The sequence below is a fragment of the Mobula birostris genome, chromosome 2 (assembly GCF_030028105.1).
Source record: "Mobula birostris isolate sMobBir1 chromosome 2, sMobBir1.hap1, whole genome shotgun sequence".
NCBI lineage: Eukaryota > Metazoa > Chordata > Chondrichthyes > Myliobatiformes > Myliobatidae > Mobula > Mobula birostris.
The window spans coordinates 10,287,053-10,314,978 of NC_092371.1; the positions used below are offsets into that span (position 1 = coordinate 10,287,053).

At 52.0% G+C, this 27,926-nt stretch overlaps 1 protein-coding gene across 1 annotated transcript; it reads right to left on the minus strand.

Annotated features, from left to right (window-relative positions):
• Positions 1-110: 110 nt before the first annotated feature.
• Positions 111-27,926, minus strand: sf3b4 (splicing factor 3b, subunit 4). The gene is made up of 6 exons (XM_072282648.1): positions 27,828-27,926; positions 17,662-17,790; positions 16,734-17,276; positions 7,233-7,424; positions 2,972-3,139; positions 111-731 (listed from the first exon to the last, which is right to left on the minus strand). The coding sequence occupies exons 1-6, from the start codon at positions 27,859-27,861 to the stop codon at positions 553-555; spliced, it is 1,245 nt and encodes a 414-aa protein (XP_072138749.1). The 5' UTR covers positions 27,862-27,926; the 3' UTR covers positions 111-552.

Genomic DNA, 27,926 nt, shown 5'->3' on the forward strand with positions numbered 1-27,926 from the left:
CTCACCCTTCCCCTCCTCTCCCACAGCATTCCCTCCCGTGGCACGATGCTCCCCCGAACCCACAACCTTGCAGACAAAGCCCATGAACAGAATCTCGAGACAGACATGAATTACCTGAGAAAAACATTTTATTAAAAACATCTCAATCCTCTCGCAAAAAAGGAAATTCTAGGAAGTGGGCGTATAAAATCCCCCAGCGTCCCCCACGGTAGGGTCTTGGCTCTTGGATACAGTCCTCCAGCGAGGCACGGCTCAGCTGGAGGGGTGAGAGGTCCTGTTGCTTTGGGGGTTGGGCAGGAGCAGGGAGATCGAGAGGGGAAAGGGGAAGAGGGTGCAATAAACCTCCCGGGAAAAATTCCCAGAGCTCCAGAGGGTCCAAGTGTTCCTTTCCTTCCCGGGATTCCCGTGGGAGAGGCTTCCTGAATTGGGAAAAAAATCCAGCCCTCAAAAACTTGACCTGTTCCAGCACAAGAAGAATGACTGGGAGAAAGAGGTCCAGGCCAGAGGGAGTTGCCGGCTGCCGTCTCTTCGCTGCCTGCTCTCTCTCCTCCTTTACTGGGGCTGGAGAGGTCCGCGGGGTGGGCCGCGCGGTGGCATGGGTATCCGGGCCCCTCCCCGAGGAGGCAAGAGCGGACCCCGGGCAAAACCAAAGTGAGGTGGGCGAGGAGGCCCGTTGAAACCAGGCGGAGGCATTGGAGGTGGCGGTCCACGTATCCCATGGGGAGGGGGTCCTGTGATGGGGGGAGGGAGACAGGGAGAAAAACAGAGATGGAGGGAGGGAGGATGTGAGGGGAGAGGGAGTTAGTCAGAGTGGGATGGAGAGATGGAGAGGAGGAGGGAGGGAAGGGTGAAACAGATGGAGAGAGATAGGGAAGAGGGGAGGGGGAGAGGAAGAGAGATATAGAGAACACAAATGAACCAACCAGAGGGGGAGACAAAAATGGAGGGAGTGAGATAGGAGGGGAGAAAGAGATGGACAAAGGTGGGGGTAAGAGATAAAAACAAAGGGAAAGAGAAAGAGACAGGGATAAAGATGAAGGGAGAGAGAGAGACATTGGGGCAGGGAGCGAGTTGGAAGGAGAGACACAACGAGTGAGGGAGGGAGCGAGATGGAAGGAAGGGAAGAGAGAAATGGAGGGAGGGAGGGATAGAGAGAGAAAAAGAGAAATCAGACACTGTAAGTAAAACACCCAGCACACCCTCCTTCCCTCTGGCAACCCTGCCCCAGTGGGGCACCCCGTTCTGAAGAGAGGGAAGGCAGGAGACTGTTCTGCCCCTCACTGAGGCCAGGTCTGATCCCCTTCCACCCCAACTCCCCACGCCGACCCCTACTTCCGAAAGGTGCCCTTTAAAACTTTCCTCCCTCACATGCCCTCTCGTTTTAGTCTCCCTTCACCCTGGGGAAAAAGAGCGGGGACATCCACCCTATCCATGCCCCCTTCAGTTTAAAAACCTCTCTAAGGTCACCCTTCAGTCTCCTGCACTCTGGGGTAAAAGGTCCCAGCCTCTCCTTACATCTCAGTCATGGTAAAATCCTGTGCCATCTTGTCCTGGGCAACAGATAGCACAGAGTACTCCAAGTGCAGTCTCACCACATCTTGTCCAGCTGTAACGTGACTCCCCAACTGCTATTATCAGTGCACCAAACAACAAGAGCCAGTGTGACAAATGCTTTCTACACCATCCCCGTCTACACGTGTCACAAGATTCAAGGGACTAAGTACCCGTAACCCTTAGGTCTTTTTGTTCTACAGTATTCTTTAGCACCCTGCTGTTCACTCGGTACGTCCTTCCCTCGTTTATCTGCCCAAAATACAACTCCTCGCCCTTTATTATTTTTTCATTTAGAGATACGGCACAATAACAGGCCCTTTGGCCCAACAAGCCTGCACTACCCCATTTCACCCATGTGACCAATTAACCTTCTAACCTGATACCTTTGGACTGTTGGAGGAAACCAGAGCACCCGGAAGAAACCCACGCAGTCACGGGAAGAATGTACAGACCGCGGTGGGGATTGTGCCTGGGTCATCGTCTCTGTAAATCTTTATGCTACACTGCCACTTACCCAAGTTAAACTTCACCTGCCACCCCTTGGCCTATTCCCCCAGTCAACCTACACCCAGTTGTAATCTTAGACAGCTCCCTTCACTGTCGACCACGCCACCATCTTCGGTGTCGCCCGCGATGCACAAAGCTCGCCAGCAGCGTTCACTCCAGGTGGTGAGCTGGGCCGGTTCAGAGTCAGGTACTGTACTGTGGTCAGGAACCGGGTACTTTCCAATGGCGGAACCTCTCCCCGGTGTGACGTACATGAACCAGACGGGTCTTTACAACATCCACCAGTGGCTATTTATTTACAGATTCAGTATGGAACAGGACCTTCTGGCCCTGAGCTGCACCACCCAGCATATCCTGATTTAACTCTAGCCAATTTATAGTCAGTAATTGACCTACTCCCTGGTGTGTCTGGACTGTGGGAGGACCAACAGGGAACCCACATGTTGCATGGGGAACTCCTTTCAGATGACACCGGGAATGAACTCTGAACCCCTGATGCCCCAAGCGTCGCACTAACCACTACACTACCACGGCGTTTTGTGGTTGTCATGTGACCACATAAATGCCAAAATAGCAATTTATCGAAATCTTCTGTGGTGGGATTCAAACCCTGGCCCCTCGTACGTCCACTCCAGTGAGAACGTCACCACACCGACACCTTGCCAACACCATCCCTCCTTCTCACAGGACTACATCATACCCTCTCATCACTCCTTGGAGACAGCTGTGAAAGAAACCCTTTGGCCCACTGAGTCTGTGCTGGCCCACTCCCACACTGTTCCAGTTTTATTTCCCCACACATCTGATCTCCAAACAGAATGACTCCCATCTTTCCCAATTCCGGGATCACCACTCCGCTGCCCCTCCTACCACGATCCCTCAGAAGTCCCCACCACCGGCCGCTCCTTACCCATGTGGTGTCCGAACGGGGGCCCTCGGGGGGGCATGACCATGGGCGGGGGGTTGTGGTGCTGGATTCCGGGCGGAGGGGGACGGTGGGGGGCGTTCTGGCTCGGCCCACCAGGGAGAGGCGCCATGTTGTGTGGTCCGTGGTGTGAGACATGCATCGGGTGCATCCCTGTGGAGTAGGAGAGACAGACAGTGAGGGAGGGGAGGGGGAGGGTGATGGAGGGAGGTGAAGAGAGTGAGGGGGGGAGAAGAGCGCAAGAGGTGGGGTAGGAGAGTGAGGGAAGGGGACGGGGAGGGGAGTGAGAGGAGGGGAGGTGGGGGGATGGCGAGAGAAGGAGGGTGGAATGGAGATTGAGGAAGAAAGAGGGGAGCGAGAGGGATGGGGAGGTGGAGGAGAGAGGGAGAGAGGGGAGGGGAAAGTGTTGGGGAAGGTGCAGAGGTGGGGTGGGAGAGAGAGGTGGGGTGGGGGAGGGGTGGAGGGGGAAGAGGGTGGGGAGGGGGAAGAGAGAGAGATTACATCAACATCACTTTCTTAAAAGTCTGCAAAACAAAGCTAGTTTCTGAACACCTTGGGGACTGGGCGGAGTGCTCACCCATCTGTACCCACGGTGCTGATGTCAAGAGGACTGAGAGCTTCATGTTCCCAGATTGAACATCACCAACAGCCTGTCCTGCTCCAAGCACGTAGACCTCAGAACTGAGAAAGCTCTCCAACACCTCTACTTCCTCAAGAGCCTTCAGGAATTCTGCTGGTCCTCAATGAACCTCACCAAGGCCCCACAGAAGGCAGCCTATCTGGATGCGTCACGGCTCGGTACGACGTCAGCTCTGCCCGTGATCACAGGGAACTACAGAGTTACGGACACAGCTCGGCACATCACAGAAACCAGACTCCCCTCCAGAGACTCTGTCTAACGTCCCACCGCCTCAGTAAAGCGCACAGCAGACCCAAAGACCCCTCCCACCCTGGACATCCTCTCTCCCATCGGGCAGAAGATACAACAGCCAGAAAGCACAGACACAGTGCTCAGTGACAGCTTCTATCCCATAGTCAGACTCTTGTACATTAACATGAACTCTTGACCTCCCAGTCTTCCTGGTCGTGGCCCTTGTACTTTATTTGTCTGCCTGCACTGCACTTGCCCTGTAACTGTGATACTCTTTTCTATGTTTTGTTTTCCCTTGTACTACCTCTATGTACTTAGGTATGAAATGATCTAACTGGATTGTGTACAATCAGGAATTTTCACTGCATCCCAATACAGCACAGGAACAGGCCCTTCGGCCTACAGTGTTGTGCTGAGCCAATTAAATTATTAAACAAATGCCCAATTAAACTCATCCCCTATGTCTGCACAATATCCAAAACCTTCCATTGTCCACACATCCTCTTAAAAGTCCCCAACCTATCTGCCTCTACCACCATTCCAGGCACCCACTACTCTCCGTGTATAAAACTCGCCCCTCAACTCTCCTTTGAGGCTACTCCCTCTCAACTTACATTGACAATAATCCAAGACAAAGTCAAGTTTATTGTTAAATGCACAAGTATACGTTTGATGGCTCTGGGCCTGTACTCACTGGAGGTCTGAAGAATGAGGGAGCATCTCACTGAAACGTATGGAAAATTGAACGGCCTAGATAGAGCGGACGTGGAGAGGATGCTTCCAAAGTTGGGGAGTCTAGGGCCACAGGGCACAGCCTCAGAATACAAAGACTTCCCTTTAGAACAGAGATGAGGACGAATTTCTTCAGCCGGAAGGCGGTGAGTTTGTGGAATTCATTACCACAGACACTGAAAGCCAAGTCATTGGGTATATTTAAAGCGGTGGTTGATAGGTTCTTGATTAGCCAGGGCGCCAAAGGTTATGAGAAGGCAGGAGAATGGGATTGAAAGGGATAATAAATCAGCCACAATGGATGGCGGAATAGATTTGATGGGCCGAATGGCTTAATGTGTGTACAGGTGCAATGAAAATCTTGCTTGTAGCAGCATCACAGGCTCAGAACATCAGATACACAGCATTCGCAAGAAAAACATAATTTAAATGTAAATTACACATTTTTTTTTACAAGAGCACAGGTAGAGCAAATAAAAGAGGTGTATTGTAGTGCAAAGTGGACACAGCTTCGCTGTACTGAGGTGGCGACTGGGGTTGTGCCAGTTCAAGAACCGAATGGTTGAAGGGACGTCGCTGTTTCTGAACCTGGTGATGTGTGTCTTCAGGCTTCTGTCCCTCCTGCCCAATGGGAGCTGCGAGATGGCATGGCCCGGATGCTGGGGATCTTTGATGATGGATATTCCCTTCACAGGGCAGTCTTCCGCAGACACTACCAATGCTGCGGTGGCACGTCACCGTGATGTATTGAGCAGAGTCATAAGAACATAAAAAACAGGAGCAGGAGTGGGCCATCTGGCCTGTCAAGCCTGCTCCACCTACCTGCCTTTTCCCCGTAACTCCACTATGCAAAAATCTATCCAACCTTGTCTTAAAATATATTCAATGAGGTAGCCTTTGGGCAGAGAATTCCACAGATTCACCAGTCTGAGAAAAGTAGTTCCTCCTCATCTCCATCCTAAATCTACTCCCCTTAATCTTGAGGCCATGTTCTAGTCTTACCTACCAGTGGAAACAACTTTCCTGCCTCTATCTTATCTACCCCTTTCATAATTTTATATGTTTCTATAAGATCTCCTCTCATCCTTCTGGATTCCAGCGAGTACAATCCCTGGCAACTCAATCTCTCCTCATAGTCTAACCTCCTCATCCCTGGAATCAATCTACAGCACCTCCAAAACCAGTATATCCTTCAAGTAAGGAGACTAGAACTGAACACATTACCCAGGTGCGGCCTCACCAGTACCCTGTACCGTTGCAGCATAACCTCCCTGCTCTTAAGTTCAACCCCTCTGGCAATGAAGGCCAACTATCCATTTGCTTTCCTGATAGCCTGCTGCATCTGCAAACCGACCTTTTGCGATTCATGCACAAGCAAGTCCAGTGCTCTCTGCAAATTTATGCTTTTATGCATTCGGATTGCCGTATCAAACCGTGATGCAACCAGTCAGGATACTTTCAGCAGAACGCCTTTTGGGCTGTTCAGTGACGAGCCGAACCTCCTAAGAAAGTAAAGACACTGGCGGCGTGCTGCATCTGTGTGCTGGGCCCAGGACGGGCATCTGAGACGCTAGTACAATGTGTTGCACACCAGCCACCTAGCAAACTGCCTTTTCCAAAAGCTCCCTTCTGGAAAGAGCCATAGGGCTATTGAAACAAAACCTTCAGGCCATCGGAAAAGTTTCTTCCTCCAGACAGTCCATCTGATCAACCATTCTAATTCCCCCCACCCCCTCTATCTGTTAGCTCAGTCACTACACTGCTCTGTAAACACTTGAAACCACTTCTTATAGAGCTTGTAAATACATTCTGGTATTTATGTAGCAATGCACATTCATTCCATATCTAACTTTATATTTTGTAGTTATTTATTCGCTATAATTGTTGAATGTTGTATTTTGTCGTGCCCTGAGCAATACAGCACAGCAAATTCCTAACACATGGAAATATATACTCTATTATTATTAGGTACCTCCTGTACCTATGAAACAGAGCATGGTCTTCTGCTGCTCGACGTGTTGTGCATTCAGAGATGTTCTTCACACCACTGTTGTAATGCATGGTAAATCTAAATTTCCTGTCAGCTTGAGCCAGCCTGGCCATTCCCCTCTGCCTTCTCTCACTAACAAGGTGTCTTCACCCACACAACTGCTGCTCACTGGATGTTTTTTGCTTTTCCTCACCACTCTCTGTAAACTCTGGAGACTGTCGTGTGAGAAAATCCAGAAGATCAGCAGTTTCTGAGATACTCAAACCACCCCATCTGGCACCAGCAATCATTCCACAGTCAAAGTCACTCTGGTCACATTTCTTCCCCATTCTGATGTTCGGTCTGATCAATAACTGAACCCCATAACCACGTCTGCATGAGTTGCTGCCATGATTGTCTGATGAGACATTTGCAGGTGTGCAGGTGTACCTAATAAAATGGCCACTAAGTGTGTACAGCAAATAACATTGATGTAACGTTTCTATCCGATATTACATTAGCATATGAAATGTTAACACCCAGGAACTGTAAGCTGCCAAATCTCTTGTGTAGCTTACGTTCCTGTGTGTTCAAACTGTCGTACCACACCACAGTACGGCCAGCCATGAATAACTTGATTACTGCCGCCGTGGGCGGGTCCCTCTGATACTCACCGTGGTGAGGCAATGCGCCAGGAGGGAAGGGGTGCCCCACATGGTGGGGGGTGGTCCCTGGAGGTCCTGAGGCTGGCGGTCCAGGCGCAGAGGTGCTGGGAGCCATGGGAGGCGGCATCGCTGGAGGGATCCCTGGAGGCAGGGCTCCTGGAGGGGGAACTGGCGGGGGGAATGATCCTGGGTGAGGCAGCCCTGAGGAGGAGGGAGAGAGAGAGAGACAGTAGAGTCACTCTGTGCAGGAATAGACCCCTTCGCTCACCTCCTACATCCCATTTCACTCTATCTACGTTCCTGTTGACTCCCCACGGATTCCACCCCTCAGCCATACACATGGGAGGAAATTACAGTTAACTCACTGACTCCACACACCGCTGTGATGTGGGTGGGAATAGGACCACACGGGGAGCAGAATCCACGGGGTTCACAGAGAAAAAGCAAACTGCGCACACACACATACACACACAGACCACCATCTGCCTGCCCCACATCAAAGCTTCAGACTAGGAGGGGGTGAGATGTCTTCACTTGGGAGGGGAGTGAACACTTGAAAACCTGTTGATACTGGTCTTTGAGTTCATTCATGACAGACCAAAAATTTGCACTCATCCTGGCAAAAATCTCCTGCTTCTTTACATTACAAGAGGCCATTCAGCCCATTGGATACCTACTCTCTCTGTCCCATTCCCACACTAATTTTCCCTGTAACCTCCCCCAGGCACATCAACTGCCCCCACATTCTACCCAGCTTCCCATCAACTGCACCACATTCTCCCCACCTTCCCATCAACTGCCCTCACATTCTTCCCACCTTCCCATCAACTACCCCAACACTCTCCCCTTCCCATCAACTGCCCCCACATTCTCCCCACATTCCCATCAACTGCCCCCACATTCTCCCCACCTTCCCATCAACTGCCCCCACATTCTCCCCACCTTCCCATCAACTGCTCACACATTCTTCCCTTCCCATTAACTGCCCCCACATTCTCCCCACCTCCCCATCAACTGCCATATTCTCCCCACCTTCCCATCATCTGCCCCCACATTCTCCTCACCTTCCCATCAACTGCCCACACATTCTCCCTACTTTCCCATCAACTGGCCCCACATTCTCCCCACTTTCCCATCAACTGCCGCCATATTCTCCCCCTTCCCATCAACTACCCCCACATTCTCCCCTTCCCATCAGCTGCCCCCACATTCTCCCCACCTTCCCATCAACTGCCCCCACATTCTCCCCCTTCCCATCAACTGCCCCCACATTCTCCCCTTCCCATCAACTGGCCCGTTTTCCCCACCTTCCCTTCAACTGCCCCCACATGCTCCCCACCTTCCCATCAACTGCCCCCACATTCTCCTCACCTTCCCATCAACTGCCCCCACATTCTCCCCTTCCCATCAACTGCCCCCACATTCTCCCCACCTTCCAATCAACTGCCCCCACATTCTCCCCACTTTCCCATCAACTGCCCCCACATTCTTCCCTTCCCATTAACTGCCCCCACATGATCCCCACCTCCCCATCAACTGCCCCCACATTCTCCCCACCTTCCCATCAACTGGCCCCACGTTTTCCCCACCTTCCCTTCAACTGCCCCCACATGCTCCCCAATTTCCCATCAACTGCCCCCATATTCTCCCCCTTCCCATCAACTACCCCCACATTCTCCCCTTCCCATCAGCTGCCCCCACATTCTCCCCACCTTCCCATCAACTGCCCCCATATTCTCCCCCTTCCCATCAACTACCCCCACATTCTCCCCTTCCCATCAGCTGCCCCCACATTCTCCCCACCTTCCCATCAACTGCCATGTTCTCCCCACCTTCCCATCATCTGCCCCCATATTCTCCTCACCTTCCCATCAACTGCCCACACATTCTCCCTACTTTCCCATCAACTGGCCCCACATTCTCCCCACTTTCCCATCAACTGCCCCCATATTCTCCCCCTTCCCATCAACTACCCCCACATTCTCCCCTTCCCATCAGCTGCCCCCATATTCTCCCCACCTTCCCATCAACTGCCCCCACATTCTCCCCTTCCCATCAGCTGCCCCCACATTCTCCCCACCTTCCCATCAACTGCCCCCACATTCTCCCCCTTCCCATCAACTGCCCCCACATTCTCCCCTTCCCATCAACTGCCCCCACATTCTCCCCACCTTCCCATCAACTGCCCACACATTCTCCCCCTTCCCATCAACTGCCCCCACATTCTCCCTACTTTCCCATCAACTGGCCTCATGTTCTCCCCACCTTCCCATCACTGCCCCCACATTCTCCCCACCTTCCCATCAACTGGCCCCACGTTTTCCCCACCTTCCCTTCAACTGCCCCCACATGCTCCCCAATTTCCCATCAACTGCCCCCATATTCTCCCCCTTCCCATCAACTACCCCCACATTCTCCCCTTCCCATCAGCTGCCCCCACATTCTCCCCACCTTCCCATCAACTGCCCCCATATTCTCCCCCTTCCCATCAACTACCCCCACATTCTCCCCTTCCCATCAGCTGCCCCCACATTCTCCCCACCTTCCCATCAACTGGCCCCACGTTTTCCCCACCTTCCCTTCAACTGCCCCCACATGCTCCCCAATTTCCCATCAACTGCCCCCATATTCTCCCCCTTCCCATCAACTACCCCCACATTCTCCCCTTCCCATCAGCTGCCCCCACATTCTCCCCACCTTCCCATCAACTGCCCCCATATTCTCCCCCTTCCCATCAACTACCCCCACATTCTCCCCTTCCCATCAGCTGCCCCCACATTCTCCCCACCTTCCCATCAACTGCCCCCATATTCTCCCCCTTCCCATCAACTACCCCCACATTCTCCCCTTCCCATCAGCTGCCCCCACATTCTCCCCACCTTCCCATCAACTGGCCCCACGTTTTCCCCACCTTCCCTTCAACTGCCCCCACATGCTCCCCAATTTCCCATCAACTGCCCCCATATTCTCCCCCTTCCCATCAACTACCCCCACATTCTCCCCTTCCCATCAGCTGCCCCCACATTCTCCCCACCTTCCCATCAACTGCCCCCACATTCTCCCCCTTCCCATCAACTGCCCCCACATTCTCCCCTTCCCATCAACTGCCCCCACATTCTCCCCACCTTCCCATCAACTGCCCACACATTCTCCCCCTTCCCATCAACTGCCCCCACATTCTCCCTACTTTCCCATCAACTGGCCTCATGTTCTCCCCACCTTCCCATCACTGCCCCCACATTCTCCCCATCTTCCCATCAACTGCCCCCATATTCTCTCCCTTCCCATCAACTACCCCCACATTCTCCCCTTCCCATCAGCTGCCCCCACATTCTCCCCACCTTCCCATCAACTGCTCACACATTCTTCCCTTCCCATTAACTGCCCCCACATTCTCCCCACCTCCCCATCAACTGCCATGTTCTCCCCACCTTCCCATCATCTGCCCCCATATTCTCCTCACCTTCCCATCAACTGCCCACACATTCTCCCTACTTTCCCATCAACTGGCCCCACATTCTCCCCACTTTCCCATCAACTGCCCCCATATTCTCCCCTTCCCATCAACTACCCCCACATTCTCCCCTTCCCATCAGCTGCCCCCACATTCTCCCCACCTTCCCATCAACTGCCCCCACATTCTCCCCCTTCCCATCAACTGCCCCCACATTCTCCCCTTCCCATCAACTGCCCCCACATTCTCCCCACCTTCCCATCAACTGCCCCCACATTCTCCCCACTTTCCCATCAACTGCCCCCACATTCTTCCCTTCCCATTAACTGCCCCATGATCCCCACCTCCCCATCAACTGCCCCCACATTCTCCCCTTCCCATCAACTGCCCCCACATTCTCCCCACCTTCTCATCAACTGCCCCCACATTCTCCCCACCTTCCCATCATCTGCCCCCACATTCTCCTCACCTTCCCATCAACTGCCCCCACATTCTCCCCACTTTCCCATCAACAGCCCCCACTTTCTCCCCTTCCCATCAACTGCCCCCACATTCTCTCCACCTTCCCATCAACTGCCCCCACATTTTCCCCACCTTCCCATCAACTGCCCCCACATTTTCCCCACCTTCCCATCAACTGCCCACACATTTTCCCCACCTTCCCATCAACTGCCCCCACATTCTCCTCACCTTCCCATCAACTGCCCACACATTCTCCCCACTTTCCCATCAACTGCCCCCACATTCTCCTCACCTTCCCATCAACTGCCCACACATTCTCCCCACTTTCCCATCAACTGCCCCCACATTCTCCCCGCTTTCCCATCAACTGCCCACACATTCTCCCCTTCCCATCAACTGCCCCCACATTCTCCCCACCTTCCCATCAACTGCCTCCACATTCTCCCCCTTCCCATCAACTGCCCCCACATTCTCCCCCTTCCCATCAACTGCCCACACATTCTCTCCATTTTCCCATCAACTGCCCCCACATTCTCCCCTTCCCATCAACTGCCCCCACATTTTCCCCACCTTCCTATCAACTGTCCCCACATTCTCCCCACCTTCCCATCAACTGCCCCCACATTCTCCCCACCTTCCCATCAACTGCCCCCACATTCTCCCCACCTTACCATCAACTGTACCCACATTCTCCCCACCCTCCCATCAACTGCCCCCACATTCTCCCCACCTTACCATCAACTGTACCCACATTCTCCCCACCCTCCCATCAACTGCCCCCACATTCTCCCCATCAACTGCTCCCACATTCTCCCCACCTCATTATCAACTGCCCCCATATTCTCCCCACCTTCCCATCAACTGCCCCCACATTCTCCCCACCCTCCCATCAACTGCCCCCACATTCTCCCCTTCCCATCAACTGCCCACACATTGTCCCCACTTTCCCATCAACTGCCCCCATATTCTCCCCACTTTCCCATCAACTGCCCCCACATTCTCCCCACTTTCCCATCAACTTCCCCCACATTCTCCCCTTCCCATCAACTGCCCCCACATTCTCCCCATCTTCCCATCAACTGCCTCCACATTCTCCCCCTTCCCATCAACTGCCCCCACATTCTCCCCCTTCCCATCAACTGCCCACACATTCTCTCCATTTTCCCATCAACTGCCCCCACATTCTCCCCTTCCCATCAACTGCCCCCACATTTTCCCCACCTTCCTATCAACTGTCCCCACATTCTCCCCACCTTCCCATCAACTGCCCCCACATTCTCCCCACCTTCCCATCAACTGCCCCCACATTCTCCCCACCTTCCCATCAACTGCCCCCACATTCTCCCCACCTTACCATCAACTGCCCCCACATTCTCCCCTTCCCATCAACTGCCCACACATTCTCCCCACCTCATTATCAACTACCCCCATATTCTCCCCACCTTCCCATCAACTGCCCCCACATTCTCCCCACCTTACCATCAACTGCCCCCACATTCTCCCCTTCCCATCAACTGCCCACACATTCTCCCCACCTCATTATCAACTACCCCCATATTCTCCCCACCTTCCCATCAACTGCCCCTACATTCTCCCCACCTTACCATCAACTGCCCCCACATTCTCCCCACCCTCCCATTAACTGCCCCCACATTCTCCCCTTCCCATCAACTGCCCCCACATTCTCCCCACCTCATTATCAACTGCCTCACATTCACCCCACCTCATCAACTGCCCCCACATTCTCTTCACCTTCCCATCAACTGCCCCCACATTCTCCCCACCTTCCCATCAACTGCCCCCACATTCTCCCCGCTTTCCCATCAACTGCCCCCACATTCTCCCCACTTTCCCATCAACTGCCCCCACATTCTCCCCTTCCCATCAACTGCCCCCACATTCTCTCCACCTTCCCATCAACTGCCCCCACATTCTCCTCACCTTCCCATCAACTGCCCACACATTCTCCCCTTCCCATCAACTGCCCCCACATTCTCCCCGCTTTCCCATCAACTGCCCACACATTCTCCCCTTCCCATCAACTGCCCCCACATTCTCCCCACCTTCCCATCAACTGCCCCCACATTCTCCCCCTTCCCATCAACTGCCCCCACATTCTCCCCTTCCCATCAACTGCCCAACATTCTCCCCACCTTCCCATTAACTGCCCCACATTCTCCCCTTCTCATCAACTGCCCCCACATTCTCCCCACCTTCCCATCAACTGCCCACACATTCTCCCCACCTACCCATCAACTGCCCCCACATTCTCCCCTTCCCACCAACTGCCCCCACATTTTCCCCACCTTCCTATCAACTGTCCCCACATTCTCCCCACCTTCCCATCAACTGCCCCCATATTCTCCCCACCTTCCCATCAACTGCCCCCACATTCTCCCCACCTTACCATCAACTGCCCCCACATTCTCCCCACCCTCCCATCAACTGCCCCCACATTCTCCCCTTCCCATCAACTGCCTCTACATTCTCCCCACCTACCCATCAACTGCCCCCACATTCTCCCCACCTCATTATCAACTGCCCCCACATTCACCCCACCTCATCAACTGCCCCCACATTCTCCTCACCTTCCCATCAACTGCCCACACATTCTCCCCACTTTCCCATCAACTGCCCCCATATTCTCCCCACTTTCCCATCAACTGCCCCCATATTCTCCCCACTTTCCCATCAACTTCCCCCACATTCTCCCCTTCCCATCAACTGCCCCCACATTCTCCCCATCTTCCCATCAACTGCCCCCACATTCTCCCCACCTTCCCAACTGTCCCCACATTCTCCTCACCTTCCCATCAACTGCCCCCACATTCTCCCCACCTTCCCATCAACTGCCCCCACATTCTCCCCAGCTTCCCTCATGCTCTCCCCAGAGAGAGAGAGACACACGATTGTGTAGATGAGCAACACATACAAACACACAGTACTGGAGGAACTCAGGTTAGGCAGCATCTTGGAAATGAATAAACAGTCAACATTTTGGGCTGTGACCATTTGTCAGGACTGGAAAGGAAGTGGGGGTTGGAGCCAGAATAAGAAGGTGAAGACACACAGAAGCTCCCCCCCACCCCTGCCCTGCTTCTTGCACCATTCCCGCTTCCCCTCTCCTCACCTACCGCCTTACTTGCTCTCAGCCGCCACCTGTCAGCTTGTTGTCGTCCTTCCCCACCCCTCCGTTTTCTCATTCTGGCTCCACCCCCTTCCTCTCTGGTCCAGAAGAAGAGTCTCGGCCTGAAACTCCGACTCTTTATTCATTTCCATAGGGCTGCCTCACCCGCTGAGTTCCTCCAGCACACACATACACACACACACACACACACACACACACACACACATAGACACACACACACACATATAGACACAGACACACACATATAGACACAGACACACAGACACACACACACACAGACACACACACACACACATACACATATAGACACACACACACACACACACATAGACACACACAAAGAGCTGGAGGTTGAGATCGAGAAAGAGCAGGATGCAGGTGGGAGAGAAGGATAAGGGTAGGTCCAGAGGCGTTGGAGGATGAGAGGAATTGAGGGCGGAGCAAGGGTGGGTGGAGGAAGAGGGTGGGAGGAGATAGTGATAGCAGGGGAGGCAGAAATATAGGAGGGGGAACAGGCAAATCATTGGCCAACTAAACAGAGAGGCAGGGGGTGAAGAGTATAAGAGGGTAGTCAGAAAAGGGGAGGGAGTGGAGGGGGAGAAGGGAAATGAGGAGAGGGGTGAAGAAGAAGGTGAGAAGGGAGGGGTGAAGAAGAAGGGGAGAAGGGAGGGGAGAACATAGAATAGCACAGCACAGTATAGGCCCTTTGGCCCACAATGTTGTGCCAACCCTCAAACATTGCCTCCCATACAAGCCCTCACCTTAAATTCCTCCATATACCTGTCTAGTAGTCTCTTAAACTTCACTAGTGTATCTGCCTCCACCACTGACTCAGGCAGTGTATTCCACGCACCAACCACTCTCTGAGTGAAAAACCTTCCTCTAATATCCCCCTTGAACTTCCCACCCCTTACCTTAAAGCCATGTCCTCTTGTATTGAGCAGTGGTGCCCTGGGGAAGAGGCGCTGGCTATCCACTCTATCTATTCCTCTTATTATCTTGTACACCTCTATCATGTCTCCTCTCATCCTCCTTCTCTCCAAAGAGTAAAGCCCTAGCTCCCTTAATCTCTGATCATAATGCATACTCTCTAAACCAGGCAGCATCCTGGTAAATCTCCTCTGTACCCTTTCTAATGCTTCCACATCCTTCCTATAGTGAGGCGACCAGAACTGGACACAGTACTCTAAGTGTGGCCTAACCAGAGTTTTATAGAGCTGCATCATTGCATTGCAACTCTTAAACTCTATCCCTCGACTTATGAAAGCTAACACCCCATAAGCTTTCTTAACTACCCTATCCACCTGTGAGACAACTTTCAGGGATCTGTGGACATGTACCCCCAGATCCCTCTGCTCCTCCACACTACCAAGTATCCTGCCGTTTACTTTGTACCACGCCTTGGAGTTTGTCCTTCCAAAGTGCACCACCTCACACTTCTCCGGGTTGAACTCCATCTGCCACTTCTCAGCCCACTTCTGCATCCTATCAATGTCTCTCTGCAATCTTCAACAATCCTTTACACTATCTACAACACCACCAACCTTGGTGTCATCTGCAAACTTGCCAACCCACCCTTCTACCCCCACATCCAGGTCGTTAATAAAAATCACGAAAAGTAGAGGTCCCAGAACAGATCCTTGTGGGACACCACTAGTCACAATCCTCCAGTCTGAATGTACTCCCTCCACCAACACCCTCTGCCTTCTGCAGGCAAGCCAATTCTGAATCCACCTGGTCAAACTTCCCTGGATCCCATGCCTTCTGACTTTCTGAATAAGCCTCCCATGTGGAACCTTGTCAAATGCCTTACTAAAATCCATACAGATCGCATCCACTACACTACCCTCATCTACATGCCTGGTCACCTCCTCAAAGAACTCTATCAGGCTTGTTAGACACGATCTGCCCTTCACAAAGCCATGCTGACTGTCCCTGATCAGACCATGATTCTCTAAATGCCCATAGATCCTATCTCTAAGAATCTTTTCCAACAGCTTTCCCACCACAGACATAAGGCTCACTGGTCTATAATTACCCGGACTATCCCTACTACTTCTTTTGAACAAGGGGACAACATTCGCCTCCCTCCAATCCTCCGTGAAGGGGGAGGGGAGAAGGGGGGGAGGGGGAGGGGGAGGGGGGAGTGGGGGAGGAGGAGGTGAGAAGGGGAGGGAGCAAAGGATGGAGGGGCAAAGGGGGAGAAGGGGGAGTGGAGAGGGAACAGAAAGAGCTAAAGTGGAGGGGTGGTTTCCTCCTAGGGGCTAAGGAGGAAGGGGAGCTTGGAGGGGCTCGAAGAGGGTGAAGGACAGCCAGAGGGGGTGTGGATTATGAAGGGGGAGGGCAGGAGGAGGTAAGGGAAAAGAGAAAGTGGTGAGAGGGTTGGCAGTGAGTACTGAGGTGAAGGGTGAGGTGTGAGTGTGTGGAGAAGGGATGGGTGACTCACCTGGGGGCGGCAGCCCCCCTGTAAGCCCGGAGACCACGCCAGACTGTGCAGCCTGTGGCGGGGGCGCGTCGGCGAAGAGCTGGTGGGGCCGGTCGGCCTGGGAGAGGGGGTTCTGGGCGGCGAGCAGTCTCTCGGCGGCCGAGCCGTGCCGCTCGCCCTTGGAGTCCTTCTTGAAGGCGTAGGAGACGGTGATGGGCCGGTTGCAGAGGTACTGGCCGTTCATGGCCTCAATGGCGGCATCCGAGGCATCAAAGCTGGCGAAGTTGATGAAGGCATAGCCCTTGGAGTTCCCGGTGTCGGGGTCCCGCATGATCTTGGGCGTCTGCAGGATAACGCCGAAGGCGCTGAACGTGTCATAGAGGAGCTTCTCATCGATCTCAGGGTCCAGGTTGCCAATGAAGATGTTGGCGCCCACATCCAGGTTCTTGTTGTGGGCCGACGCCTTGTTCACCCGGATCGGCTTCCCGTACAGCTTGATCATGTTCATGATCTTGATGGCGTAGTCGGCATCCTCCTCGCTCAGGAACTCCACGAAGCCATAACCTGCACGGGGCGGGGAGGAAGGAGGTGGAGGTGTGGGAGACAAAGTCAATTAACCCTCCCAGATTTCAGGCTCCATGTCTGTGTGGGGTCAGGAGGGAGGGAGGGAAAGCCGTGGGAAAGGGGAGGACGGAGAGCTGCGGGAGGGCGATGGAGAGTCACAGGAGGAGTGTCAAGGAAGGAAAAAGAGTGTGAGGGGGTCCTCGAAAGAAGGGAGGGGCAGCTAGGAAGCAGGGAGAGCAGAGGGAGGGGCCAGAAGGAGGGAGTATCTTAGTAGGGGCAGACAAAGGTGGGAAGGAGTGTTGTGGGTTTGTCAGTGAGGAGGGAGGTGGGGAGAGCCCGTGGCATTTCAGATACGGCCGCTGAGCTCCACCCGCTGCCCACCTACCTTGGTGCTGCCCCGTCACCCGATCTTTCGGCATGTGGGTGTTGACGACAGGTCCGGCCTGCAAGAACAGCTCCCACAGCAGAGGCTCATTCACCTTCTCATCCAGACCACCCACGTACACTGTCGCATCTGCAGGGGAGAAATACCCACAGCTTCCATTAGCGTGCGGGAGAGTGACTGAGCGAGCCAGCGTGAAGTTTCGACATTTTCCACGTGACAACCACAATCACACAAGGCGCTGGAGGAACTCAGCAGGTTGGGCAGCATCGATGGAAAACTTCAGAAGTTTTCGGATGACTCTGCCATAGTTGGATGCATCAGCAAGGGAGATGAGGCTGAGTACAGGGCTATGGTAGGAAACTTTGGCACATGGTGTGAGCAGAATTATCTGCAGCTTAATGTGAAAAAGACTAAGAAGCTGGTCGTAGACCTGAGGAGAGCTAAGGTACCTGTTTCCATCCGGGGGGGTTAGTGTAGACATGGTGGAGGATTACAAATACCTGGGGATACAAATTGACAATAAACTGGACTGGTCAAAGAACACTGAGGCTGTCTACAAGAAGGGTCAGAGCCGTCTCTATTTCCTGAGGAGACTGAGGTCCTTTAACATCTGCCGGATGATGCTGAGGATGTTCTATGAGTCTGTGGTGGCCAGTGCTATCATGTTTGCTGTTGTGTGCTGGGGCAGCAGGCTGAGGGTAGCAGACACCAACAGAATCAACAAACTCATTCGTAAGGCCAGTGATGTTGTGGGGATGGAACTGGACTCTCTCACGGTAGTGTCTGAAAAGAGGATGCTGTCCAAGTTGCATGCCATCTTGGACAATGTCTCCCATCCACTACATAATGTACTGGGTGGGCACAGGAGTACATTCAGCCAGAGACTCATTCCACCGAGATGCAGCACTGAGCGTCATAGGAAGTCATTCCTGCCTGTGGCCATCAAACTTTACAACTCCTCCCTTGGAGGGTCAGACACCCTGAGCCAATAGGCTGGTCCTGGACTTATTTCCTGGCATAATTTAAATATTACTATTTAATTATTTATGGTTTTATTATTATCTAATTATTTATGGTGCAACTGTAACGAAAACCAATTTCCCTCGGGATCAATAAAGTACGATTATGACTGTGACTATGAGAGGAATAAACAGTCGAAGTTTCAGGACTGGAAAGGAAGGGGGAAGAAGCTGAAACAGGAAGGTTGGGGGTGTGGAAAGAGGACAAACCGGCAGGGGGTAGGTGAAACCAGGTAAGGGAGAAGGTGGTGACACAGCGTCTCAGCACGAAATGTCAGCTGACCTTTCCAAAGATGTTGCCTGACCTGCTGTGCGTCGTTCTGGATTTCCAGCCGCTGCAGAATCTCGTGTCTCTCAGTGACAATGTGGGCCTCCCGCCCCCCTCACCACCACTACCACCGGACGATGGGGGGCAAGAGGCAGGCGGAGGAGACGGGTGGTGGGGAGACCAAAAGACATAGGAGCAGAATTAGGCCATTTGGCCCATCAAGTTTCTCCACCATTCAATCACAGCTGATCCTTTCTTCTCCTCCTCAGCCCCACCTGCCAGCCTTCTGCCCATAACCTTTGATGCCGTGTCCAATCAAGAACCTATCAAGCTCTGCCTTAAATACACCCAACAATCTGGCCTTCACAGCTTCCTGTGGTAATAAATTCCACAAATTCACCACCCTCTGGCTAAAGAAATTTCACCACATCTCTGTTTTAAACCTCTAACCCTCTTGACCTAGACTATGAGAGAAAGCTGGCAGGGAACATAAAAACTGACCGTAAAAGCTTTCATAGATATGTGAAAAGAAAAAGATTGGTTAAGACAAATGTCAGAAACAGGTGAATTGATCATGGGGAACAGGGACATGGCAGACCAATTGAATAATTACTTTGGTTCTGTCTTCACTAAGGAGGACATAAATAATCTTCCGGAAATAGTAGGGGACAGAGGGTCCAGTGAGATGGAGGAACTGAGCGAAATACATGTTAGTAGGGAAGTGGTGTTAGGTAAATTGAAGGGATTGAAGGCAAATAAATCCCCAGGGCCAGATGGTCTGCATCTCAGAGTGCTTAAGGAAGTAGCCCAAGAAATAGTGGATGCATTAGTGATAATTTTTAAAAACTCTTTAGATTCTGGATTAGTTCCTGAGGATTGGAGGGTAGCTAATGTAACCCCACTTTTTAAAAAAGGAGGGAGAGAGAAACTGGGGAATTATAGACCGGTTAGCCTAATGTTGGTGGTGGGGAAAATGCTAGAGTCAGTTATCAAAGATATGATAACAGCACATTTGGAAAGCGGTGAAATCATCGGACAAAGTCAGCATGGATTTGTGAAAGGAAAATCATGTCTGACGAATCTCATAGAATTTTTTGAGGATGTAACTAGTAGAGTGGATAGGGGAGAACCAGTGGATGTGGTATATTTGGATTTTCAAAAGGCTTTTGACAAGGTCCCACACAGGAGATTAGTGTGCAAACTTAAAGCACACGGTATTGGGGGTGAGGTATTGATGTGGATAGAGAATTGGTTGGCAGACAGGAAGCAAGGAGTGGGAATAAACGGGACCTTTTCAGAATGGCAGGCAGTGACTAGTGGGGTACCGCAAGGCTCAGTGCTGGGACCCCAGTTGTTTACAATATATATTAATGACTTAGACGAGGGAATTAAATGCAGCATCTCCAAGTTTGCGGATGACACGAAGCTGGGCAGCAGTGTTAGCTGTGAGGAGGATGCTAAGAGGATGCAGGGTGACTTGGATAGTGGGCAAATTCATGGCAGATGCAATTTAATATGGATAAATGTGAGGTTATCCACTTTGGTGGCAAGAACAAGAAGACAGATTATTATCTGAATGGTGGCCGATTAGGAAAAGGGGAGGTGCAACTAGACCTGGGTGTCATTATACACTAGTCATTGAAAGTGGGCATGCAGGTACAGCAGGCGGTGAAAAAGGTGAATGGTATGCTGGCATTCATAGCAAGAGGATTCGAGTACAGGAGCAGGGAGGTACTACTGCAGTTGTACAAGGCCTTGGTGAGATCACACCTGGAGTATTGTGTGCAGTTTTGGTCCCTTAATCTGAGGAAAGACATCCTTGCCATAGAGGGAGTACAAAGAAGGTTCACCAGATTGATTCCTGGGATGGCAGGACTTTCATATGATGAAAGACTGGATCGACTAGGGTTATACTCTCTGGAATTTAGAAGATTGAGGAGGGATCTTATTGAAACGTATAAAATTCTAAAGGGATTGGACAGGCTAGATACAGGAAGATTGTTCCCAATGTTGGGGAAGTCCAGAACGAGGGGTCACAATTTGAGGATAAAGGGGAAGCCTTTTAGGCCCGAGATGAGGAAAAACTTCTTCACACAGAGAGTGGTGAATCTGTGGAATTCTCTGCCACAGGAAACAGTTGAGGCCAGTTCATTGGCTATATTTAAGAGGGAGTTAGATATGGCCCTTGTAACTAAAGGGATCAGGGGGTATGGAGAGAAGGCAGGTACAGGGTTCTGAGTTGGATGATCAGCCATGATCATACTGAATGGCAGTGCAGGCTTGAAGGGCCGAATGGCCTACTCCTGCACCTATTTTCTATGTTTCTAGACATCCCCCACATTGAAAGAAATCCTTTCCACATCTACTCTCTCTAGGCCTTACCTCATTCGAAAGGTTTCAGTGAGATTCTCCCTCATCCTTCTAAATTCCAGCGAGTACAGACCCAGAGCCATCAAACGTTCCTCGTATGATAACCCTTTCATTCTGGGAATCATCCTTGTGAACCTTCTCTGAACCCTCTCCAAGGCCAGCGCATCTTTTCTCAGATGAGGGGCTCAAAACTGTTCACAATACTCAAGGTGAGGCTTCACCAGTGCCTTATAAAGCCTCAGCATCACATCTTGCTCTTGTATTCTAGACCTCTTGAAATGAATGCTAACATGGCATTTGCCTTCCTCACTACCGACTCAGCCGACAAGTTAACCTTTAGGGTGTTCTGCACAAGGACTCCCAAGTTATCTGGATTTTCTCCCTGTTTAGAAAATAGTCTGCATATTTATTTCTATCACTAACGTGCAGGACCATGCATTTTCCAACACTGCATTTCATTCGCCTCTCCCTTGCCCATTCTCCTAATACAAGTCCTTCCACAGCCTTCCTGCTTCCTCAACACTACTTGCCCCTCCACCAATCTTCGTGTCATCTGCAAACTTGGCATCATCTAAATCACTGATATACAACAGGAAAAGAAGTGGTCCCAACACCGACCCCTGCGGAACACCACTAGTCACTGACAGCCAACCAGAAAAGGATCCTTTTGTTCCCACTCGCTGCCTCCTACCAGTCAGCCAATGCTCTAACCATGTTAGTAACTTTCCTGTAATACCATGGGTTTTTAACTTGGTAAGCAACCTCAAAAATAAATTAGTGTTTTACATGTATTCCTATTCTGACATGTTCCAGCACCTGTCCAACGAACTTCACTAATTCCCATGACGTTAATCTTTAGTCTTTCCATTTCATTTATCACATTGTCCAATCTTCCTGCTTGACATAGGGTTCTTACATTCCAAGCGGCAATAATTCTCTTTTGTGTTACTTGAATTTTAGAAATAGAAATAAAACACTAATTTATTCTTGTGGAACATCCCATACTAATGGAGTAGGAATTCTTATGGATGAAAACATGGCAAAAAGTGCTTTAGGACATTGGGCAATATCAGAAAGAGTGCTCCTTGTTCAATTCAGAAGACAACCATTTGATTTAGCAATTATACAGGTATATGCACCAACAACAGATGGAACAAATGAGGATATAGATAAATTCTATGAAGAGCTTGAACAAGCAAAGAATGGATGCAAATCTCAAGATATTGTTATTGTCATGGGAGATCTAAATGCTAAAGTAGGACAAGGTGCTGATGGAAATACCATGGGAAAATTTGGACTAGAGGAGAGAAATGAAAGAGGTGAGAAATGGGTAGAATAGTGCAAGGTGAATAATCAGGTCATTATGAATACCTACTTTAAAAACCATCCAAGACACTTGTGGACCTGGAAAAGTCCAGGTGATAACACTAGAAATCAAATTGACTTTATTACTGTAAACCAGAGATTTAGAAACTCAGTGACTCAATGCAAAACATATCCAGGTGCAGACTGTAATAATGACCATAACCCAGTAGTATGTCATGTAAAAGTAAAGCTTAAAAAACTAAAGAAACAAAATCCTGAACAACCCCTTGACTATCGCAATTAATTAAACAAGACAAAAATTTACAATTGAAGTAAGGAATATATCTCAAAGTCTAGAAATAGAATCTGTTGAAGATGATATTTCTAGAAATGAAAATTAACTTTCTAAAGGATGACTTGGTAGAATCAGCAAAGTCAGTGATTCCTAAAAAAGAAAAAATCACAAAGAATAAATGGATGACAGATGAAATCAAAGATCTAATGGAAGAAAGGAGACGGAAGAAAGCAAATCCTATAGATTATAAGCCCTTAGATAAAAAAGTTAAAAACTTATGTCAAAAAGCCAAAGAAGAATGGTTAAACCAGCAAATAGAAAGAATCCCTATTACTGATCCAAAAAGGCTACATCAACAAATCAAGAATATCACTGGTAAAAAGCCCCTCTGATCTTCAGGTGGATGTTTGAAAGCAAAGGATGGTACCATTATCATGGGAAAAGATGCGATTATGAACAGATGGACTGAGTATATTCAGAAATTGTTTGAAGATGATCAAGGTGAAAAACCAGAAATTAAGAAGAACATTGAAGGTCCAAGTATTTTAAAATCTGGAGTTCGTGATGCAATAAATAAGATGAAGAAAGGAAAGGCAGCAGGTCCCGATGATAATCAGGATAGAACAAGTAATAGAACAAATTATCGCCCTTGAAGATTATGGAATTGAAGAACTTACTGATTTAATCAATGCCATTTATGAGACTGGAATAATACCAGATAAAATCAGTATTTATCATTCTTCCTAAGAAACCTGGAGCAATAGAATGTGAGTTACATAGGACCATAAATTTAGTGAGTCATATCACCAAGATACTTCTAAGAATTTTGATTTCAAGAGCTAAAAGTAAGATACAAGCTGAAATAGGTAAAGAACAACGTGATTTTCTGAAAGATAAAGGTACAAGAAACACAATATTGATGTTAAGGATACTATCACAAACAAGTTATTCAAGTGCAAAAGATTCGTTTGTTTGTTTTATCGACTACACAAAAGCATTTGACAAAGTGAAGCACAATAAATTAATTGAAATATTACAGGAAACTCTAGATCTAGATTCGAAAGACCTCGGCCTAATCAGAAATCTGTACTGGGAACAAACTACCACTGTAAGAATAGATGGAGAAGTGAGTCAGTTTACGAAAATCAAGAGAGGCGTTAGACAAGAGTGTGTTTTCTCCCCTGATTTGTTTAATGTGCACAGTGAAACAATATTACAAAAAACAAGAGACATCTTGGGAATCAAAGTTGGTGGTGAAAACATCAATAATTTCAGATATGCAGATGACACTGTGTTAATTACAAGTACAGAGGAAGAACTACAAAACTTAATTGATATAGTTGTTGAAGAAAGTGCAAAAATGGGTCTATCTATCAACTGCAAAAAGACAGAATGTATGGTGATATCCAAAAAGAAGGAGAATCCTATCTGCAGGCTGAAAATAAATGGGGAAGACATAAAACAACTACAGAACTTTTGCTACTTAGGAAGCTGGGTGACATCAGATGGCAGGCGCCACTTGGACATCAAAAGAAGAATAGGGATGGCAAAAGACACCTTTACGAGAACGAAGAGTAAAATGACCAACACTAAACGAGGCATGACAACCCGCCTCAGTACTGAAATGTTACGTTTATCCATTATATTATATGGCTCAGAATGTTGGACAATTAACATGAGGAAACGAATTGAAGCAGAGATGTGGTTTTTGAGGAGGATGCAAAGAATATCATAGACAAAATGAATATCTAATGAGGATGTCATGAACAGAGCAAACACAAAAAGAGAAATAATGTATGAGATCATGAAAAGGCAACGTAATTTCATTGGACATGTGATTAGGAAAGAGGAGTTAGAATGCACGGTAATTGTGGGAAAGACTGAAGGGAAGAAAGCAAGAGGAAGACAAAGACAAATGATGATGGAGACAGCAGCCAGAGAACTGGAAATGCATACCAATGAATAGATCCACTTGACCCGAAACAGGAGTATGTGGGCCATGGCAGTCAAAGCTCAAACTGGGCATGATGATAATGAAGCAACCTCATGTGTGGCATCTTGTCAAAGACCCCATGAAGGTCCTAAAACATCCACTGCATCCCCTTTATCTATTCTCCTCAAAGAATTCCAACAGACTTGTCAGGCAAGAATTTCCCCTTAAGGAAACCATGCTGACTTTGTCCTATCTTGCCCTGTGTCACTGAGTACTCCATAACCTCATCCTTAACTATTGACTCCATCTTCCCAACCACTAAGGTCAGGCTAACCGGTCCTTTATGTTGCCTTTCTTAAAGAGTGGAATCACATTTGCAATTTTCCAGTGTTGGTGGTGGTGGGGGGGGGAAGAGAGCGAGATGGGGGAGGTGTTGGGTGGGGGGGGAGATGTGGGGGATAGAGATGGGGGTGTGTGAGGGGCTGTCGGTGGGGGGGGAACAGTGGTGTCAGTGATGGGGAGACGGGGGTGTCGGTGGGGATGAGGCGGAGTGTTGGGTGGGGGAGAGATGGGGAGTGTCAGTGTGGGGGGAGACAGGTGTCAGTGTGAGGGGGAGATGGAGGTGTCGGTGGTGGGGGGAAACAGGGGGTGTCGGAATGGAGACAGGGAGGGAGAAGGGGGATGTGGGGGGAGAGGAGGAGAATGTCAGGGGAGACAGGGGATGTTGGGGCTGGAGATGGGGGTGTCAGTGGGGTTGAGCCCGGGGGGCTGTCGGTGTGGGGGGGAGACAGGGGGTGTCGGTAGGGGGATACGGGGGGAGTGTGTCAGTGGGGTTCAGCCCGGGGGGATGTCGGTGGGGGGGGGAGACAGGGGGTGTCGGTGGGGGGGGGAGACAGGGGGTGTCGGTAGGGGGATACGGGGGGAGTGTGTCAGTGGGGTTCAGCCCGGGGGGATGTTGGTGGGGGGGAGACAGGGGGTGTCGGTAAGGGGATACGGGGGGAGACAGGGGTGTCGGTAAGGGGATACGGGGGGAGTGTGTCAGTGGGGTTCAGCCCGGGGGGATGTCGGTGGGGGGGGGAGACAGGGGGTGTCAGTGTGGGGAGGAATACGGCGGGGGAGGGGGGGTGTTGGTGTGGTGGGGGGAACGAGAGGTTTCAGGGGATGTCGGTGGGGGGGAGAGGGGAGTGTTGGTGGGGGATACGGGGGGAGTGTGTCAGTGGGGTTCAGCCTGGGGGGGTGTCGGTGGGGGGGGGAGACAGGGGGTGTCGGTGGGGGGGGGAGACAGGGGGTGTCGGTAAGGGGATACGGGGGGAGTGTGTCAGTGGGGTTCAGCCCGGGGGGGTGTCGGTGGGGGGGGGGAGACAGGGGGTGTCGGTGGGGGGGGAGACAGGGGGTGTCGGTAGGGGGATACGGGGGGAGTGTGTCAGTGGGGTTCAGCCCGGGGGGGTGTCGGTGGGGGGGGGAGACAGGGGGTGTCGATGGGGGGGGGAGACAGGGGGTGTTGGTAGGGGGATACGGGGGGAGTGTGTCAGTGGGGTTCAGCCCGGGGGGATGTCGGTGGGGGGGGAGACAGGGGGTGTCGGTGGGGGGGGGAGACAGGGGGTGTCGGTAGGGGGATACGGGGGGAGTGTGTCAGTGGGGTTCAGCCTGGGGGGATGTCGGTGGGGGGGGGAGACAGGGGGTGTCGGTGGGGGGGGGAGACAGGGGGTGTCGGTAGGGGGATACGGGGGGAGTGTGTCAGTGGGGTTCAGCCCGGGGGGATGTCGGTGGGGGGGGGAGACAGGGGGTGTCGGTGGGGGGGGGGAGACAGGGGGTGTCGGTAGGGGGATACGGGGGGAGTGTGTCAGTGGGGTTCAGCCCGGGGGGGTGTCGGTGGGGGGGGGAGACAGGGGGTGTCGGTAGGGGGATACGGGGGGAGACAGGGGGTTCAGCCCGGGGGGGTGTCGGTGGGGGGGGGAGACAGGGGGTGTCGGTAGGGGGATACGGGGGGAGTGTGTCAGTGGGGTTCAGCCCGGGGGGATGTCAGTGGGGGGGGGAGACAGGGGGTGTCGGTAGGGGGATACGGGGGGAGACAGGGGGTTCAGCCCGGGGGGATGTCGGTGGGGGGGGAGACAGGGGGTGTCGGTAGGGGGATACGGGGGGAGACAGGGGGTTCAGCCTGGGGGGATGTCGGTGGGGGGGGAGACAGGGGGTGTCGGTAGGGGGATACGGGGGGAGACAGGGGGTTCAGCCCGGGGGAATGTCGGTGGGGGGGGGAGACAGGGGGTGTCGGTAGGGGGATACGGGGGGAGTGTGTCAGTGGGGTTCAGCCCGGGGGGGTGTCGGTGGGGGGGGGGAGACAGGGGGTGTCGGTAGGGGGATACGGGGGGAGACAGGGGGTTCAGCCCGGGGGGATGTCGGTGGGGGGGGGAGACAGGGGGTGTCGGTAGGGGGATACGGGGGGAGACAGGGGGTTCAGCCCGGGGGGATGTCGGTGGGGGGGGAGACAGGGGGTGTCGGTGGGGGGATACGGGGGGAGACAGGGGGTTCAGCCCGGGGGGATGTCGGTGGGGGGGGAGACAGGGGGTGTCGGTGGGGGGATACGGGGGGAGACAGGGGGTTCAGCCCGGGGGGATGTCGGTGGGGGGGGAGACAGGGGGTGTCGGTGGGGGAACACGGGGGGAGTGTGTCAGTGGGGTTGAGCCCGGGGGGATGTCGGTGGGGTGGGGAGACAGGGGGTGTTGGTGTGGTGGGGGGAACGAGAGGTTTCAGGGGATGTCGGTGGGGGGGGAGAGGGGAGTGTTGGTGGGGGAATGGAGACGGGGGTGTGGGGGCAGATAGGGGGTGTCGGTATGGGGGAAGACTCCGGGTTTCTTCCCCATCAACACTGTTCCTGCGACGCTCCCTCCCTCACCCCGGCCGCGCCCTCTCTGCCCCAGCGCTCCCTCCCTCCCGGCACTCCATACGATCCCTCATTCTCCCCCGGCGATCCCTCACCCTGGTTCCGTTCGCTGATCGGACCGGCCGCCATCCCGCCCTCGCGGAGCAACCGGAACTGAGTGGCGACGAGTCGTGCTGCGCGCAGGATGGGTGTTC